The sequence below is a fragment of the Aplidium turbinatum genome, chromosome 14, assembly GCF_918807975.1.
Source record: "Aplidium turbinatum chromosome 14, kaAplTurb1.1, whole genome shotgun sequence".
NCBI classification, from domain to species: domain Eukaryota; kingdom Metazoa; phylum Chordata; class Ascidiacea; order Aplousobranchia; family Polyclinidae; genus Aplidium; species Aplidium turbinatum.
The window spans coordinates 1,762,880-1,782,937 of record NC_137485.1 but is presented as its reverse complement, the minus strand read 5'-3'; the positions used below and the strand labels follow the sequence as shown (position 1 = coordinate 1,782,937).

Sequence of the window (20,058 nt, the reverse complement as noted above, 5' to 3'; positions counted from 1 at the left end):
AAATAATGTTCCCTTCAGTTGTTTTTATTTCTGACCATCATAGTTGAAAGAAATTTGCGCGCCACCTTACCGCGCTACAACCTGAAGCAAACCTGAGGCGCTGATGAAATAACAAGCAACCTTTGAATAACGTTCCCACCCAAGGTAACAGTTGACTGTCATTTAAACGCGAACGTTAAAACGTGCTTGTGACCGAAGTAAGTTATTGAGTTGAAAGAAATTTGCGCGCCATCTTACCGCTCTGCAACCTGAAGCAAACCTGAGGTACTGATGAAATAACGATCACACCACACCTCAAGGCAGTGTCGCAGTAGCTCATTGGATATGGTGAACAAATTCAAGGGTGGCGGTGTCTTCTGGAGCTTAAAATTATGATTATGATTATTTTCTGGGTGTAAATAGTCCGAACAGGATCGGAAAGTCCACATTACAGTGAGATTGTTTTAGTTTTGACGCTCTGATAGGATTTTTCTTTTTTCTCGATTTTGTTGTAAGCCTACAACACTCTGTGACATTATACATAAAATATAGAGAGTATGAGGGGGGGCGGAGGTTATTTGGTAAAAATGCACTGATTTACAACTTTAACTACTAATTAATTTACAACCAAAAGTAACGATTCTCACAAACAATGACGTGCCCTATTGGATATTGTTGGTGCATTCAAAGTGGCAATGTCCTTGGGACAGCAAGGAATGACGTCACCTTGAAACGAAGCTTCAGTTCAGTTGTTTTTATTTTTAACCATCGAAGCAAAAACAATACACGTCAACATAGAAGAGGTCTAGTCTTGTGGTAGGCCTGCACCACTTTTCTCTGCGATATTAAGGATCAAACGTCAACAATCATAGAATAAGTTTATTGTGGAATCTTTGTCACAAAAATTAAAATCTAGCCTATATAATAATATTTGTATTTATAAGACAAATAAAATTGCATTTAAACTTTAGGCTTAGGGTGACTGATACTAAAGAGATGCAGAATCTACTGGCCAAGCAAATCAAGATTGTTAAGAGCGTAATTGATGTTATTTCGTTTTAAAACAAACAAATCGTTTCTTCAAATGACCATCTAGATCTAGAAATTTTACGATAAATCGAGTAGAGAAGGAAATAACCTTGAAACTTCAAAATCCATCGCCAAATATTATTCTGTCATCAAAAATCGCCTTGGTTTGGAATCTTTATCCTCAGACTGACAAAGCCTTGATAGGTTATTCCTGGTAGTTTCGCATGCTTGTAAAGGCTGTTGATGCAGGGCCGGTTACCGAGATTGGCAGAGTGAAGCTTTTGATTGTTGAAGTGTTGTTGCGGGGGAATTATTCCATCCAGTAGATACCGCTGAATGGAGAGCAATCCTTGGAATGCGTTGGTCAAGCGCACACTCCGAGGGTCGAACCAGGGCCACTTGATCTTGAAGCTTTTTCTTAAGTGAAAGACAACGTATTTTTATTCCACTACCGTAGATCTAAAATAAGTTAATTGCTGCAAAACTATTTTTATTCTTCTTGTCTTGGAATTAAGGAATGGAAACAGAATTACTAAAGTAGGCTGCAAGATAAAGTATCGGACTTTTGAAAATCTCCGTTTGATTGCGATGCATTGAGACAATAATAACAATCTTTTATTTGCGTCCATTGTGATAACATACAGTCGATACAGAACACTGCGATCACAGATGCGATACAACAAACGACAGGACAAATGTGCCCAAATTTAACTGCAACTATGAAAATACATGAATTTTAATAGAAATCTTTAGGTTTGATCTATTAGAAGCCTATGAAGCACAAGCAGCTAAATAGCCTACCATATTTCAAAGAGACACTACCGTGTAGTAAATTGTTTTTATCACTCTACTGTAGTTCTAAAGGAGCAACAATAGCAGTAAACTGTGTTTGGAAACGGTTATTATTTATGGAAATATTCAAGTGCGGCAGGTGATGCTGCTAAGCCAATTAATAAGGAAACCGTTTTGAGGTTATCATTTGTCGACGTGTAGCTGCACCTGCCCTGCCGTTATCTTTTCCACATTTATACTTTCTGTCGGTAGCCTAATGTTCATTATATGAAAGAGCGCTGTTTTCTTTGTTTGGTTTTGAATCTTTATTCTTGGACTGACAAACCCTTGATAGGTTATTCCTGGTACTTTCGCATACTTGTAGAAGCTCTTGACGCAGGGCTGGTTACCAAGATTGGAAGTGTGAAGTTTTCCAATTGTTCAAGTCTTGTTGCCGCAAAATTATTCCATTCATTAGGTGCCGCTGAATGGAGAGCAGTCCTGAAATGCGTTGCTCAAGCGCACACCCCGAGAGTCGAACCAGCGCCGCGTGATCTTGAGCCAGGCGCGCAACCACTGAGCTAACGGGGTGGACTATCCGCCGACAGCCTGTATCGGCCTAGCTAGTATATAACGTCTGCGTTTTGTCGCTTCTACCTTTTTCTAGACCTCTGCTGTATTTGGCACATATTATTTTTTGTTATGATGGTCACAAATAAAAATAAACTGAACTGCATAGTTTTAACACTGCCCCCATATGCATGTCATCAGATGTTTGAACAGCAGTTTCTATTTTAACCAGTTAAGCGCGTCGTTTATTTGTTGCGTCTGTTCGCTCAGTGTGTAATTATTTTTTTGCGAAACGCAGCAAGCTGTAGGCGTGTAGCATCGCGCAGTAGCCTACTGCGATGCGCTTCATTGCGCTTTTCCTTTTCATGCTGTTGCTGTAGACATTGTTATTGTAAATACATGACATTGATAGATCTAAAATAGTTTTAGGACACAATTTATTGGAAAACAACAACGCAAACACAGCCAAAACAAAACTGATGTTATTACGAAACAATCGTCTCTCAGTAGTCTTTTTGTGTGTGATAAATTTTGAAGCACGGGGAAACACATAGTGCTTTACCACAGTCATTGCAAAGGTAGTGTGTTTGTTTTCTTTGTTTATTGGAGTAGCAGACATGGCATCGACGGGTAGGTTTGGGATTGGTAGCTGTTGGCGGTATCATATCAGGGAAATGCCGAGAAGTTAGTCGCAAAGGCGTTTGTTCAAGTGATGGCCGACCAGATTTTTTTGGTGCTTCCCGGTGATAAACTTCTACCAGTCTATCAATCAAATTGAGAATAAATTTCAGTCTAGAATAGGTTCCACCACCTTTCACGTACAAGATATACGAATGGAATGTTGCCATGTCCAATATGTGTCGAAATTGCTTTTTATAATACTTTTTCAATCTCTTTCTCGCACTTGGGTATGATGCTAAATAGGCATCACTCAAATCAACACCTCCCATTCTATCATTATAGTCAAGGCAAACTTGCGGCTTGAGTTTTGTTTCACCTCGCACTGAGATTTCCTTTGTTTCAGCATCATGTGTTGTACTGAGCATATGGACATACTTTTTATCTCTCCATCTCAGCACCATCAATTTGTCTTTGTATCTTGCTTCGACGTCTCCTTTCTTGAGTACCTTAGTCATAAGGTCCTTGGGCAAGCCTTTTGAATTGGATCTTACTGTCCCCACAGCATCAGTATTGTTTTCACATAGTTTGTCAAACAGTTTTGTAGAAGAAAAAAAGTTATCCATGCTGATGCAATAGCCTTGTCCTAGCAACTTATGAGCAAGAGTAAGAATAGATTTTGCACCAACACTCTCTTCACTTTGGTATTCTGAATGGTATGTTGTCTCCTTTCCCGTATACACAAAAACGTCCCAAATGTATCCTGAACTTGATTCACAAAGTTCATATGATTTGATGCCATACCTTGCTCGTTTGGACGGAATATACTGACGCCAACCTAACCTTCCTTTCCATAACATGAGAGATTCATCTATAGAGACATTTTCTTCTGGCATATATACCGATGAAAATTTGTTTTTCATGTGTTCCAATATTGGCCAGAGTTTTGACAGCTTTTTAGGAATTGCATCATTATTTACAGTGTTATCGGAAAAATGAAGAAATTTTGAAAGCAAAATAAATCTATTGGAGGACATAACTTTTCGAAAGAATGGTGTGTCAATGGAGTCCTTCTTGCTGAAATAAAATTCTTCTTTAGGCTTCGGAACGATACCTTGCAGAAGAAGAAGAGCAAGGTACACTCTAATCTCATTAGAGTTGGTATCTGCCCATGACTTTAGACGAGACCTACGTTTCAGCAAACTTCCATGCTGTTCTATAAACTGGTGTGCGTATAAATTAGTCTGTTCGCTTATAAGATTCACGATATTATCATCAAAGTATAATTCAAAGAATGAAAGAGGGTCTTCAGTGTTTTCAACATCTTGTGTCATCCCAGGATGGCCGGAAAAAGCAAACCTATTCCTGGTGTGGCCTTGCGTTTTCCAAGTATCACAACTATTCTGCACACTGGGAATCATATTAGTTCCTCCAGTAAGTCGACCTTGCAAGATACTGTTGCCATATACATGTCCACGAGAGCTTCCACTAGCTGCAACATCAGGTGAAGTTGAACTATTCAAGGACAAATTATCAAAGACTGAACTTGTTTCGCTTATGGAGTCACTGGATTCTATTCCTTGCAAACAAGGTTCATCCGCTTCAGATTCACTCGAGACTTCTTCAGAATCTTCGAGGAGGTCTAATATATCATAATCCGAGAGGTGTTTCCTCTTACGAGAGGTCATGACACAATTATATTTAGTGTACCTAGATATGAAACCTGATAAAAAAAAATTCGTACGATAACATAGGCTACTGGTACAGCTAATAGATATGAAACCTGATAAAAAAAACTCGTACGATAACATAGACTACTGGTACAGCTAATAGATATGAAACCTGATAAAAAAAACTCGTACGATAACATAGGCTACTGGTACAGCTAATAGATATGAAACCTGATAAAAAAAACTCGTACGATAACGTAGGCTCCTGGTACAGCTAATAGATATGAAACCTGATAAAAAAAAACTCGTACGATAACATAGGCTACTGGAGTACTGGTACAGCTAATAGATATGAAACCTGATAAAAAAAACTCGTACGATAACATAGGCTACTGGTACAGCCAATTGTTATACGTTCACTCATTTTACAATATACCAACAATCTTTTAGTTACAACCTCCTCTCCCAATCCTGCCTTCTAGCTGCCACCTGCACGTTTTTCATGTTCACTTTTTTGTTCAGCTGATTGGAAACATCCTTTTCGCTTGACCACGATGTATCTAGTCTCAAAGCAGTCATACTACAATGATAATAATTTTGACAAGGGACTGTCGTACAATAGACTATCTGCTATCCGAGTGAAAGTAGAGAAAAATTTGAAAAACATTTTAGATATCACTGTTAGTGAACTTCAAAACTACTCCAAATTCACAAATAAAAGTTAAGTATACGTGAAGACGCATTTAAATGTTTATGTACAATGATGACAAAAGTGTCTGTCATACGCAGTACCAATGTAAAGCGTCTGTGTCATACGCACTGATGCAATGAATTTCCATGACACTGATCAGTGTCATACGCAATGGCGGGTGAAAACACCATGACAAAAATGAGTGTCATACGCGCTTAACTGGTTAAAGAGATTGCATGTCTTGAAACAAACTGGTGATGGGTTTGAAGACAATGCGACCTGATTGGTCAAATGTTGTAAGCTGCTACTAATAGTTTGAAAAACTTTCTATAATTTGCAGGTTCCACTTTGTCGTAATGTTTTAACCTCATATCGCCTTGGGAAGCCAATAAACGACATAAAACATAACTTCTAGAAAACTTCAGTCAAACTGTTAGCAACAGCCTACAAATATGTGGCCAATCAGATCGCCTTTTCGGAATCGTTAAGTTGCCCAGACAGCCACTTAATCGGATTACGATCTTTACTAGAAAGGGCATCGTGTAGTGAATTTCCTTTGTTTTGGTAGTTGGTACAGTGACCATGAAACAAACCAGAGCGACTAAGAGTCAGTAGACAAACAACAACAAAAGTACATAATATTGCTTAGCCTACTTCATAATAAACAAACTTATATTAGCGCCTATTGCGATGACATACAGAACACTGCGATCACAGATGCGTTAGAACGCAGCGAAGTGTTTCTCAGCAGCCGATTGTAGCAAGAATTGACAGCGATAGACACCATCTTTCGCCCATGAGGCTGGGCTCATCAGTATCGTACCACTAATATTGCACCACTAATCCTATTGTAATATCGCGCCGTGTTGATTGTCAGGAAGAACCAGGGGCGTATCCTCAATGGAAGCAAGGGAAGCATTGCTTCCCCTGTCAAAATTGAAAAAAGAGAAAATGATATTTTTCAGTAAAACGATTTCGTAATTTCTTTACCTGAATACAAATTAGAACGGTTTCTAACTCATGTACCCGTATGATTTCAGCTCGGTTTTGATTTTAAAAAAGTTGGAAGCTTACGGAAGCAAAGATTCGTATCGCTTCCCTTGCTCTCGTTTTTGCTATACAAAGAAACAAGTGAGAGAAAGGAAAAAAAAGCAGCGCAAAGTTTGCTCGATTTACGTTTCTTTTAACTCATCTATGGAAGCAACTTTTCAATCGCTTCTCCGTCGCAGGGTTACCAGATTGGCTAAATTCCTCAAATTAGGCTTTTTTTAATTACATTACTTCTTCAAAATGCATAATAATCAATGTTTCTCAAATATTGTAACCTTACCAGATGAAACCATATTCACCATTGTTCAATACATGTTCTATACTTGTTTAATACTCGTAATGTGGCGGATTAAAACTCATCCGCTACAGTCCTTTTATACTTGCTATTTTTCGGGCTATACTTTCAGAATTATTTTTGCTACAATTTATTGAAATCCGCTACAAGTCATAAAATATATGTACATTTTATTATTTTTAATAGAAACAGGTAAATATATCCATTTGGCCTGTTTGTCGAATATTTTCCTTGTTTGGCCTTTTTTGTATTATTTTAGCTTTTAGACCTTTTCATAGTCTGGCAACTCTGCTCTGTTGGATATTGTGCGGTAGCCACTTTAACAAGTCGAAATTCTGCCACTGAAATTGACTACAATGCAACCGCCAACCAATCAGAACGTGTTATAAGAGGCTACCGTCCAATTGTGACCCTTCTAGTACTCATCCAGAGAGTTAATGCTTGTTTTGAACTTTATTTGGTAATTACAGAAGAAAAAGAGCAATAGCAGTGGTGAGAATCGAACACGCGTCAATGAAATGACTACTTTCTAGCCCGAACACTAACCCCTAAGCCAACCAGCTGACAAAACATCCATCACTTAATTTGCTTTCTATGATCTTCTTTTCACCATTTTTTACGTCACTTAAACCGTAGCTTATGATTGGTTGGCGGTTTCATTCTAGTCAATTTCAGTGGCAGAATTTCGACTTGTTAAAGTGGCTACCATATTGTGCCAGTGGGCTAAAAATGAAAAAAATCTAATGCGCTGTTATGGTTATAATATCGGCCTAGTAAGCAAAAGTTTGAGCCAAATGTTGGCTTTACACTGCTATCCTGGCTGGATAGACTTTGGCATAAAACAGGATATGTGAGGTCTAGGCTAAACTTGACTGAAATGAATTCTGGCTTAAGCTACTACAGCAGTAGGTAGTTGCAGCTGAGTTTTTGGTGTTTTCTAATTTTAGCCGCATTTTTTGCCAAACGCAATTGTGAGATCAACTCTTCGGTGTGTATTGGAAAAACGCGCTTCAAATTCATCGCTTCTTTGCATCGACCCTATCTCATTTGAGAAAATATTTTACAAACAACCATCAAGTGAACCTCGATAATCGAAACTGTTTGTCTTCATCACTCTTAAGCCAACTCACCCCAGTGATCGGTGTACTACTTGCTCGTTTGGGAAGGCTGTGGCAACATTTTGTGGAACTTTATGTTATGTTTATGAACGCCACTTCATTTCTCCACTATCAAATTTTGTAGCATGAATTTTACTTACGAAACGAAAATTATAGAAACTCAATGATCATTTAAGATCTCACTTCATGTTAGTTGCAGTAAGTAAGAAAAGTTGCGTTAGAAATAAATTGAACGACTTTAGAAGTATCACGCTTGCTAACTTAGATTTTCAAATGCTTGATGAAATGTTAACAAAAATAGTGAAATTGCATAATTCGCAGGTGATTTGGGTTGGCACAGAAGGCAGTCCAAGGAGTATTGAAACTAGGCTGATGTTTGTTCTAATAATGAGCAGAAGCGACGATACAAAACAAAAACACGCCACTGCACGAGTCGGATCCCAAAACGGATCGTTTAAGCAAAAATATTTCAAAATTTCGTTTTAACACAAAATTATCTTCATATGCTGAGTTCGTTTCGAGTCGAACGCGAGAGTAAGTCTCGATTTTGACATTCTCCGTCGGGAGGATTTCAAGGCAACACAAGCGTAGTGCATGTCACATGCATTCTCGAATGCATTTGTCTGTTAGCATCCCACGCCATGCTTGAATGGTGACTACCTTTATGCTCCGTTTGTTGACGTCACAATAGACCTCGCGAGTTGGAGCTTTCACTGTTGAATAATATTGTAAAGCACATAGGCGTTGATGTTCCCAAGAGACAACTAAGAATTGTGATGTCGAAGGAGAGCAACCTCTCAAAAGTAGAAGTTTGCTGTTTTGCGCCCTTCCCCGAAAGGGCGCAAAACGATGGTGGGATGATGGGATGGGAGAATGGGAGAATATAAATGATGGGAGAATATAAATCGTAGGCTAATTTTGCAGAAAAGGACGAAAATAAAGCAATTTATTAACCAGTTAAAACAATCCATAAAATAGAAGCCGCATTCAAAATCCATCCGTGAATGATTTCAATGGAAGGCTGTCTACAGAGTTGTCAATGTAAGAAGAATCTTCTTTTATATCAATTCGCATTCTGAGGTCTTCTGGCATCTTGCTAACTTCCGCCCATTTCTGCAAGCAATGAGTGAGTAGGTTCAAATAAGAAGGTTCACATTCGTCTTTCAAATAAAATAAGGTGCATTGTGCACACACCAACTCACGTCTCTCCTTATAGTAATATTTGACCGGTAGATGGAGGTCAAATGCTAACTTGTAGAGCGCAATAGACGAAAAATTTCACCACATTAGCATTAATCTTGGATATAAACCATCTTCATCTTTCTTTAATATTCATTTATCTATATACTGCCATATGGAAGTCAAAAAGTTGTTAGGATTTTGTAAAATCTTTTTTCGATGTAAAACTTCGTTGTTTTTGATTCGTTTGAATATCTAAGAAACTTTAAAACTTTGCATAATGCGATTTATTGCAAAATATTTGTTGCAGAAACAAAGCAATGCCCAAAATCAAAACACAAAACAAAGTATGTCTCCGAAATAAAGTCAAGTTTTCTCCAAATCAAAGCTCACCTACATGGGGCTGCTGAACAAAACGATGTGATAATTTGGACATAATAGCAAATAAATATTTTTTATGCCGTGCTGATCTGTCAATGACATTTTCTTAAAGAAATTGTCACAAATTGGAACAATTTAAAATTTTGTCTTAATTCCATTTTTTTCCATAAAGGAGTCTTGTTCATGCTGAGATCTTCCAAACTTGCATTTGCTTCAAAATTCAAAAATGTATTGAATATCGACAAATAACACTGCAAAGGAAAGTCTTGAATCTTTGTCATTTAAGTTGGAAAATAAATCCCACAACACTCACCTCTTTCAAATTCCCATCTGCTTTATAAAATGCGTATATTGCATAGCCTGGGATCCATAAGATGGCGCATAGTGCCATGCCCCAGCATAGTACTTGGGCCCAAATTGGATAAAGATAAACTTTGTTGTAAGTCAATGGTTGGTATTTCACAAGACTGTACAGAAATACCCCCTGAAATATAACATCAATTGATTGTAGAATCTTTATCTTCGGACTGGGGACGCTTCTTTGAAAGCGTGTTCCTCGCAGTTTCGCATACTTGTAGAGGCTTTGAATCACTGACGCAGGCCGGTCGCGAAATTTTTTTCCCACGAGCTTTCTGTCGCATTGATTCTAGTCACTCTAAAAGTAAGATTTTCCGAAAGTGTTTTGAGAGATTGGTTGATTCAGATTGCGAAACAACTATTTACCAATGAAATTCTGCAATCATAATAAAATATAAGCTTTCCCTAACCCTACTTTTTTTGAAAAGCTCTTGTGCACCGCAAAAATTAATTTAAAGAAAAAAAAAAAGTTTGGCTTCGACGGGCGTCGAACCCTCGTTCTCACGAATACTAGGCAGAAGATGAAACCACTGAACCAACCGTGCCAACGAGAAACTGTTGCATTCACACGGTTTTAATACAAACTTTCACCAAAATATGTAAATGAGACAGAAATTACGTGAGAAAAAAAATTTCGCGGCCCGGTCACTGAGATTGGCAGAGTGAAGTTTCCGATTGTTGAAGCTGAATGCCGCTGAATGGAGAGCAGGCTTTATAATGCGTTGCTCAAGCGCATACCCCGAAAGGCGAATCAGCGCGGCTTGATCTTGCAGCTTCTTCGTCCACGAAGTCACGCGCTAACCAGCTGAGCAATTTTGGAGAACATTAGTTATCCATAAACTTATCCTTGCCAATCAGGTGGTTCAAACAAAATACAGTTACAAAAATTGACCAAGCACCTACAATCAACATCATTCCGGAAAGAAAATTACTCCAAAGTGCTGCAACCCTTGCTTGGGATTTTACCATTCAGTTGAATAGGTCATTGAGGTGCATAGAGTCAATTATTGCTTGTGTTTCCATGCAGAAACAAACTTACTGTGGTAATAACGGGAGCAACAGTGGCCCATGCATATTTGAGCCAAGGAAATGGCCTAAACTTCAGCATGACGCAAACATGATTCCAGAATCGATTGATGCCAAACAAATAGCTGATTGTGATGCACTCGCACACTCCGACAAAGAACATACACCACCCAGCGGCCGCATAATTGTCGTACATGTTGAAAACGTAGACCCCTCCCTGAAAATAGAAAGAGATTGTGAAAAACAGAGCAGTTAATTTGCTGCTTAGGCTTATCGCTAATGGGGGGAGATTTAGATTAAGTGGAGGGAAAGACAAGAAAGCCAATATTCGTGTCTAATTTTACGCATGTCAACAACTGTCGTGCTAAGACGCAGAATCGCGCTCATGGCAGGTGTAAAACTAATGTCCGATGTTCGTGCTTAAAGAGCATTGTGTAAGAGTTCTCATAATTGGGTTATTAAGGTATTGAAAAGTAGTTGACACAGTTCCAAGGAATTCATTGCTGGACTGTGCACGCAAACGTTTTGTACGTTGTTGATATTCCAAGTACCCAGCGGCGTTGGCAGGAGATCCAGAAGGGACTTTTGGACTCGGAAACGGGATAATTTTGGGGGCTAGAAATTTTTCCAGAAGGGACAAAATAAAGAAACTACTACACATTTTGTGGAGTCCAATTGTTTTCTTTAAAAGTGTCTTGTTTGTGGGCCCGAACTTCCCATTGGCATCAGGCCCAAATTAATGTCTCAACGGCCCTTCCGGTGCATCCAGAGTCGACCAATTGGGGCAAAAAATAGAGCAGTGAATTCAACCATTTTTCCTTTTAACCAAGCCCGGAGGCAAGTCAATGTATTCTGTAGCTCCCTTTTCCAGTGCTGCGTATCACAAATATGGTTTTTTGGTTTTGAATCTTTATCCTCGGACTGACAAAGCCTTGATTGGTTATTCCTGCTAGTTTCGCATACTTGTAAAGGCTCTTGACACAGGGCCGGTTACTGAGATTGACGGAGTGAAGTTTTCCGATTGTTGAAGTGTTGTTGCCGGGGAATTATTCCATCCATTAGAAGCCGCTGAATGGAGAGCAGTCCTTAGAATGCGTTGCTCAGGCGCACACCCCGAGAGTCGAACCAGCGCCGCATGATTTTGAGCCAGGCGCGTAACCACTGAGCTATCGGGGCGGACTAATATCTATATCAACCACTTCGCCTTTCTCTTTCGCATTAGAAGTTGCTTTTAGACTACGTTTCATAGAGGTTGGATGTCCTGGCATTTCTAGAGCAGCCACTTGACAGTATCGTCCAGCATTGACAGACTAACTGCCCTTGGTAGAGTAAAAGTTGTGCAGCGGTAGAATATGCGGTTATTGGTAGAATTATGCTATGGAGTCCTGTGGTATTGTGGTAGAATTATGTAATATTGTGACTAATAACCATAAAGCGTCTTTTGAAAACTAACGTATATTGACAAGTTGTCTCAAGAAACTAGAGGTAGAATTCAAGCAAACAAACATCCAGATATGTTTTGAATGTGTTGTTTGACAATTAGCTGCACACAACCCACCTCAGTGATCATGATGATTCCGATCACGAACTGAACGAAAATAACTACAGCCACCAAGATTTCTCTTCTGTATGGCTTGTTGAATATGGAAGGCTTCATGTCCATCAGAGCGATGATCAAGCTCTCTTGACCAATAAACTGAAAAGTTAAAACAAGGAAAACATTCAATTTTACTGAGATAGTAGGTTAATATTCAAAATACAGTAAAAAATTAAATTTAGATAGCAGCTAATACAATTAGAATTAGTTTCAAGAGAAAAATCGCAGATTCATTACTCCCAGCCAATATGCATGCTAACATCTGATCATATAAAACGTAAATAATAGTGCCAAACAAAGAATGTGAAAGGGTGAAATCATTAAGTAATACCTTTGTTTCAATAACAATTTGATCCTATACCGTGTCTCTTTTGTACATTGGGCCTTACCTCACTGTCCAATCCCAACAAAAAGACCATAAAAAAAAAGAGAACCCCCCAAACTTGTGGACATGGCATGAGCGAAACAGCTTTGGGATAAGCGAGAAAAACAAGACCAGGTCCAGATTCTGCCACAGTAGCTATTGTGGTGTTCTGAAAGTAGTTGGGATGTGAAAAACTTCCTTGCTGTTATTAAGTCTACCACGAATATATTTGTTTCCCAAACCACATCTACAGATACATATTGCAAAGCAAATAAAGAAATTTAATATTTTAATAAACGCAGATCTTCAATGACCACACCGAAAAAAAGTTTTCAACAACAACTTCTGAATAACCAAACGTTGGAACTAAAAGCATTTGCGTAGATTCACTTTTGAGTTGAGATAAATATTTTGTGATGTACATCTCACCTGCTCATTAGCCATGAAACCAAGGATTGTGAACACACTGAATCCAGCAAAGAAACTTGTCCCGCTGTTCAAGAGCACAAGGATGACAGTGTCTCTGTGACAACACAGTCGAAAAAGTGTAAAAATGCTATTGTGACTAACATTTAAAGCTCAATATCAATTCAAGTGTCACAAATTTGAAGTGATTGATATTCATGCTGTCAACTTCCAATGCAATCTCGTAGTGCTGTATTGTATATGATACGAAGAGCAATAACTGATATACAAATGCATGCACTTGTCAAAACAAACAAACATACAATTCACAACAAGGAAGCATGTTTTAACGTGCTACATCTTTCTGGACGCTAAACAAAGAAACACAGAAGTATTTAAACGCTGTTGAAATGTTGCTTTTACATACAATACAAAACTTTTTCACCGTAACTTTAAACAAATAAATAGTTATTTGCTCAAACTAGAACTTTCTTGAAAAAACATCATTAAAAAGCAGAAAGGTTTTTTGGCCATACCATGATGAAAAAATGAGAATACGCTGCTTTGTATAGAAAATTCGAAGGTAGACCAACACGTGGACATCAACGTCCCACTTTTCTAATAATCTCAAGGATCACCTTCTCACAGCAATCAAACCCACTTTCAATACAATCGGGATAAGTGGATAGAACTATGCACGAACGCCTAAGCCCGATACAGGCATGGCACAGGAAAAAATTGCTACAAAGAGACAACGCCCAACACTTTGCCAAACTGAGCAAGTTGGTTCCACAGGAAAATATGTATACCGTTCGCATGGTATTGTCACACTATCTCCCATTGTATCGTCACACTGGCACCGTCGTATTGTCACATTAGCCCCGTTGTACAGTCCACTAGCCTCCATTGCATCATCACAGTGGCCCCCATCGCATCGTCACATTGGCTCCTACTGTATCATCACACTGGCTCCTATTGTTTCATTACACTGGCCCCTATTGTATCATCATACTGGCTCCCATTGTATCATCCCATTGGCTCCTATTGTGTCGTCGCATTGGGCTACCATTGTATCGCCACACTGGCATATAGACGGCAACATACCGATATATATTATGATGGAAGGTGTTGTAGCTTCCCATCGCCACCAGGATTGCATTTGTCAAAGAATACGAAAAAAACACTTGAGTGGCAGCGTCCATCCAGACCTAATCAAACACAGATTATGGAGAACGCTTAAACGATTAATTCCCGATCAAATTCTTGTGAGGTTTGCGTTGTCATGACAACCGAATCCAGACGATCCTTCGTATCCAGACGGCCACCGAACACATTCATTCTGGGATATGCTGGAGTCGAATATTTATTAAAATAAATAAATCACTGAACAATTTGGATTCCGACGTCTAAGTTTGAAATTTAATTTTTTGTCGAAGAAGAATTCCTAAAAACTTTTAACATTTTTTTTTATAACTAACTTTGGTAGTTTTGAGTTTTTTCAATAAATTCCGCATGGGATCGCTAAAGGGTGTTAAAATTTGATCAACTGTTACAACTACAACAGTCCGTTAATTTTCAGATTAAAATAAAAGATAATACTTTTCAATTGATAGACATTACAATATGATAAAAAAGACAGAAAATGTATTTGCTTCTCTTTCTGATTGACGGTGTATGGTCGATTGGTCGACAGACATTTGGTCGACAGGACGTTAGGTCGACAGAACGATTCATTTTATGGTTAGGGTTAGAGTTAGAGTTAGAGTTAGGGTTAGGTTAGGGTTAAGGTTAGTTAACTAACCCTAACCCTAAAATGAATCGTTCTGTCGACCTAACGTCCTGTCGACCAAACGTCCTGTCGACCAAATGTCTGTCGACCAACTGATCGGGTACCCTGATTGACACATGTAGGCCTATATACTTTTCTAATAACATCACAATACATAGTGTTATTTCTAAATGAACGACAAAGAAATTGCTGGTGTTTACAAATAAAGAAACCTGTAATTAACTCGAATATCTAGTTTTTGTGTTGCCAAACAAGCATAAGAGTTGATTGGTGGTACAGTATTTGAACTTGCCAAGGAGGAGGGTATCCTTGCTGAAAGCTGCAGTACTTTGTGTTACTCTCTTTTGAGAGGTTCTGAATAAGGTAAGACGAATAGTACTGCAGCTTCAAGTAATGGATATTACAAGCAGCTATATCACAAAGCCGATATTTGTTTTATCAGATAATAACTGATTATGAGCTGTCAATCACCTGAGGTTCACTGAGCTTTGTGATGTTTGGGTTCAAATAAAAGTAAATCCCGTCTTCTGCCCCGGGAAGGGTGACACCTCGAACAAACAAAATCAGCAGCATGGCCAGTGGAAATGTTGCAGTGAAGTAGACAATCTGTCAACAAATCGAAGAGTTTTAATTTACGTCTGAAGTAGGCTAATGGCCCAAAAGTTAACACAATTCAGAAATTATGTGAGTTGTTAACAAATATTTTATTTATGCTTTTTAGTAAAACTGATTAATTTTTAAGTAGACTTAATGTCAGATTAACATGTAGAACAACTTAATTGTATATAATTTTATTTGAAATGGAAAAGCATGTGTTGCTTTGGGATTATGAACTTCATAAACCGTGTTTAAGAATTTTGATTTGAACGCCAGTGTAGCTTCAGCATCAGGCGCCCCTCTTTTTTATTGCCTCAAATTCCTTTTCTCGTCATGCTACAGACCATTGGGACTTCAATTTTAACTTTTAAAGAGTCTGCAGTTAACGTTAGGATGAGACTGCAAGACCAGAGCAGTTAACCTCCAAACACCTCACTTCCATCAGAATCAGAGTTACCCGCAAACATTGGGTAAAGCTCCATCGTCTTCGTACTGGAGAGCTACTTTTTAACAGAAATATGATCGAATTAAGTCTTGCCGAATCGTCTTCCTGTGTAGTGTATTATGTGGACAGGACTCCCAGATCTCACAATACTTCATCCATCAGACCATTACAGTCCTATCTACTGACCTCGCGATGGAAATGCCAATCTTATAGTGCTTGATAACAGCATAGTTCAATGGTTGCAGCGCTTGGATGGAATAACAGGACTGCTACCACCTCATATGCAAGAAGAATAAAGCATCTCTGGCAATATGGGATCGCACGATAACTTGTTTACTGTAACGCAACCCCAACAAACTTAATTACCATTGTTATTGTTGTCAATTGAATCAGGGTTCTTGATTATTAGTTGCAAAGATCGACTACACATTGTTTTAGTGCATATATACTTGTTACTAGTACTTATTATTTGATGTACTTATTACTGGTTATTGACTTTTGTTATGTAGGCTTACTAGCCTACTACTCAAATGCATATAATTTACTAGTTATAGCCTACTGATCAATGCAGCAGCCAAGTACAATGTAGTTTCTAACTCTGTCATAATCTTTTGAAACTTGGAAGCTGGCAGTTCAAGGAGACTTAAACAATTTAACAACTTATCCTCTTATTACTCACTTTACTTGTCCATGAAACTCCTTTCCAAATCGAGAAGTAGACAATCAACCAGCATGCCACCAAGCAACCGAACAATTCCCAACGTATCGACCCCAAATGGTGAACCCCACTTGAGATGCCCAAGACTCCACGTCTATGAGCATAACAGCAATATAAGAAACCGCCAGATTAACATTTACTTTGAAGTATGGAAAAATAATAAGAGGAAAATTGGTGTACTTCGTTTTGTTTTAATTTCTGGTCATTGTAGTGAAAATAATACATGCCAATCATAATTGAGGTCCAAGAAAGTATGTTCCACGTCTAAGAACACCAGCATAAGGTTCAATCAGCAAAGCGTTTACGTGTGTATACCGTTTGGAAAAAACAACAACAAAAACTTAAAAGAAACATTAAAAAAAAACGTAGCCCAGCGTGACCCTCGTAAGAGCAAATGCATGAACAGACAAACTAAAATTACCAGAAATTGAACAATGATCTAACTAACTAATCAGAAGCTATGGTGTCGTCGGATGGCGAAGCAAATCAAGCGCTCTCTTTTTATCGCTTTCCTTTGGTCAAAATCAAAAACTGAACGATGCTGCACATCATGCAAAACTACTTCAATTTCCGGCAAATACCGATCACATCTCCCAAACCAAAATAGAAGGACTAGTATCTGCTATGCTCGTTATTTGGAAGTTGGGTCCTAAATTCAAACTTGGGTCCATCTAAAATGTGATATAATTTATTCATAAAACTTTGTTCTCTGTGTTTGTTATAAAGTTTTGAAGGGCAAATATTCCATTTTTCGCACTTGCTTTGTTCTAAGTTGTCAATGAAAGGTTTTTGAAGCTGATTTGTCATAAAAATATCACAATTTTGGCAAAAATAAGTGTTTTGTGTATCTAAGTCAATGGAACAAGAATTTAAACCAATATTCAGTATAGGTGATTAGGCTACATTAGTTAAAACATAGCAATTCCATGAAGGGGATTCGAACGATGTAGTTAGAAATTTGTGCTCAATAACGTTTAATCAATTCATTTACTCCCATGCCCTTTGATATTTTTCCTTTTGTGTCACATTTTAATCATGTGGAGATAGGCGCAATGCCAATTTTTTGACCGCAGGTGTTAATGTTCCCAGGGGAATCCTAAAATTGATTTTTGGGGGTAGTAAAAGTCCCAAATGCATGTCAGTAGCTTACAGCTAAAAGTCGGCTGTGCATAAACTCCATTAAAACACCATGCACTGTATATCTATCACCATGCACTGTATATCTATCAGCCGGATATCAACAATATGTAGGGGTACTTGGCCATTCAGACCTGTTGATAGGGTGATAAAGTCAGAAAAACGTTAATTAACGTCGGTCTGATATCAACGTTTTGACTTTTTTATTGAATGCGAATTCATCAACGTTTTGGTCGTTCAAATGCACCACTCCACTCACTCCCAGTATTCGGTCACAGACGAAACTCTTGTGACGTTGATATCGGAGGTCATCGTAGCATTGATGACGGTTTGTTTGACGTCATCAATGGAGGAGATGTTGCTTCTTCCGTAGACGTAGCAACTGTTCGTGTTCCAACTGTTATCACAAGACGACCAGGGCTGGACAGGGTTGAAACTAGCGATGATGTATCTCAAAGCCCAGGCTAGTATCGTCATGTAGTAAGTGTTGACGTTCATTATTATTGTCATAGACGCATAACCGATTCCTGAAAACAACAGAAAAGTTTGTCTTAGAGATTATTGACCATTCAAGGCAGCAGTTTCCAATATTTTTGTAGTCACATACCCACTCCGACGCAATTATTGATCTCGTGGACAGAGAACTTTTCATTTTAACACTGAGCGATAATACGATTACTGAGGAATTCTTAGATATATGAAATGTATAGCTTGGGTAGAGAGATACTTTTTGAAAACCATAGACAGATAATTGATAACAGCTTTATAAGATTGAATTGCATAATTCAAAAAATAATACATAAAATAAAATAGCTACATAACTTCAAACGTTTTCGGCAAAACTTTATGCCCTCGTTTATGACTGCAGTATTTGTTCCAACATCAAATTTACATTAGATTCATTCAAACTAATTCGCAGCTGTCAATCAGAGTTTGGAACTAAAATTCATGAGGCACTCCAAATAAAGCAGCACAACCCCAGGCTCAACAAACAATTATTCGCTGGAGGGGCATCTTTTCTGTTGAATTTGTATTAGATTACGTTTGTTTTATGTTGCTTAGTGTTTTTTTTCCTTGATTGCCTTTGTTGTTCCGCTCACTATCTTGTCTCATGACCACACTCCCGCATAGTTTGACAGATTGCTACCACCTTTTGTGTTTGTTCGTCAGTTGTTGCTTGTACGCAGGTCAGTACGCAGTTTGTACGCAGGTCAGCTTGTACGCAGGTTGTTGCTTGTTAGATGAATTAAGGTATTTTCCTGACGAGGGCATAAAGTTTTGCCGAAAACGTTTGAAGTTATGTAGCTCAGTGGCGTAGCCAGGGGGGGGGGTTTGGGGGTTATAACCCCCCCCATTGGCACGCGTGTGACGTCACGATATTGAGAATGATGCTTTCAGTCTAAAAAAATTGCCTAATTTCAAACAAAATTGCATTAAAAGAGCAAGTTTTGCCAATACCAAACATCTGAGCCAGGAATTAGCAACAGGAGAACATAGAGACTTAGCTTATTTCCGAAAAATGCCGAAGAAAACATGATCTTATCCTTTTGCTATGCCACCAGACACCACCATTTTACAGGAATATTCGTAGCCACATTTTTGTTGAAAATGCTCTCAGAATGCACCAAATTCAAAGTAACTTTTCAAAATTTTCTGGAGAAGGCCCCCAGACCCCCCGCCGCTGGGTCGTCAAAACCCTCCCTTTGAAAAATCCTGGCTACGCTACTGATGTAGCTATTTTATTTTATGTATTATTTTTTGAATTATGCAATTCAATCTTATAAAGCTGTTTTCGATTATATGAAATGTGGTGTTTAAATGTAAGTGTTTAAATCTCACCTCTCATCAGTGGAAAGATGTCCCAAGCTCGCGACACTGAGCGACTTGTCAGTTGTCCGATCGCGGTTTCGAGGAAAAATATAGGAACGGCGGCTCCAATCAGGAAGAAGAGATAAGGAATGAGAAAAACGCCTGAAACGCGTTCCCACGAATGTTTATGGAAAATTACCAAAATATTAACAATTGTAAAAAAATTCACCTCCAAGCCAACAACAGACCCAGACAGCAAAATCCGTCATTTTTACATTGATTCAACGTCTGCAGACGTTAAATAAATGTAAAAATGACGGATTTTGCTGTCTGGGGAATTTCTAGTCCAAGCTAACATATTTATAAGAAAAAGTTAGATAGTTTTATGGAACAACACAACTTCAGAATACATAGATAACATATTCTTTCGAGCCGTTTTCAAGCCCAACATTATGACATCACC

At 38.4% G+C, this 20,058-nt stretch overlaps 1 protein-coding gene across 1 annotated transcript; it reads right to left on the bottom strand.

The window, feature by feature from the left end:
- Positions 1 to 7,673: 7,673 nt before the first annotated feature.
- LOC145783293 (sodium- and chloride-dependent GABA transporter 2-like) lies at positions 7,674 to 19,729 on the bottom strand. Its single transcript, XM_082595131.1, has 11 exons — positions 19,626 to 19,729; positions 18,046 to 18,313; positions 16,611 to 16,743; positions 15,361 to 15,495; positions 14,205 to 14,308; positions 13,125 to 13,218; positions 12,721 to 12,864; positions 12,293 to 12,430; positions 10,748 to 10,951; positions 9,665 to 9,835; positions 7,674 to 8,904 (listed from the first exon to the last, which is right to left on the bottom strand). Exons 1-11 carry the CDS (start codon positions 19,630 to 19,632, stop codon positions 8,779 to 8,781), a joined length of 1,524 nt encoding a protein of 507 aa, XP_082451257.1. The 5' UTR covers positions 19,633 to 19,729; the 3' UTR covers positions 7,674 to 8,778.
- Positions 19,730 to 20,058: the final 329 nt, after the last annotated feature.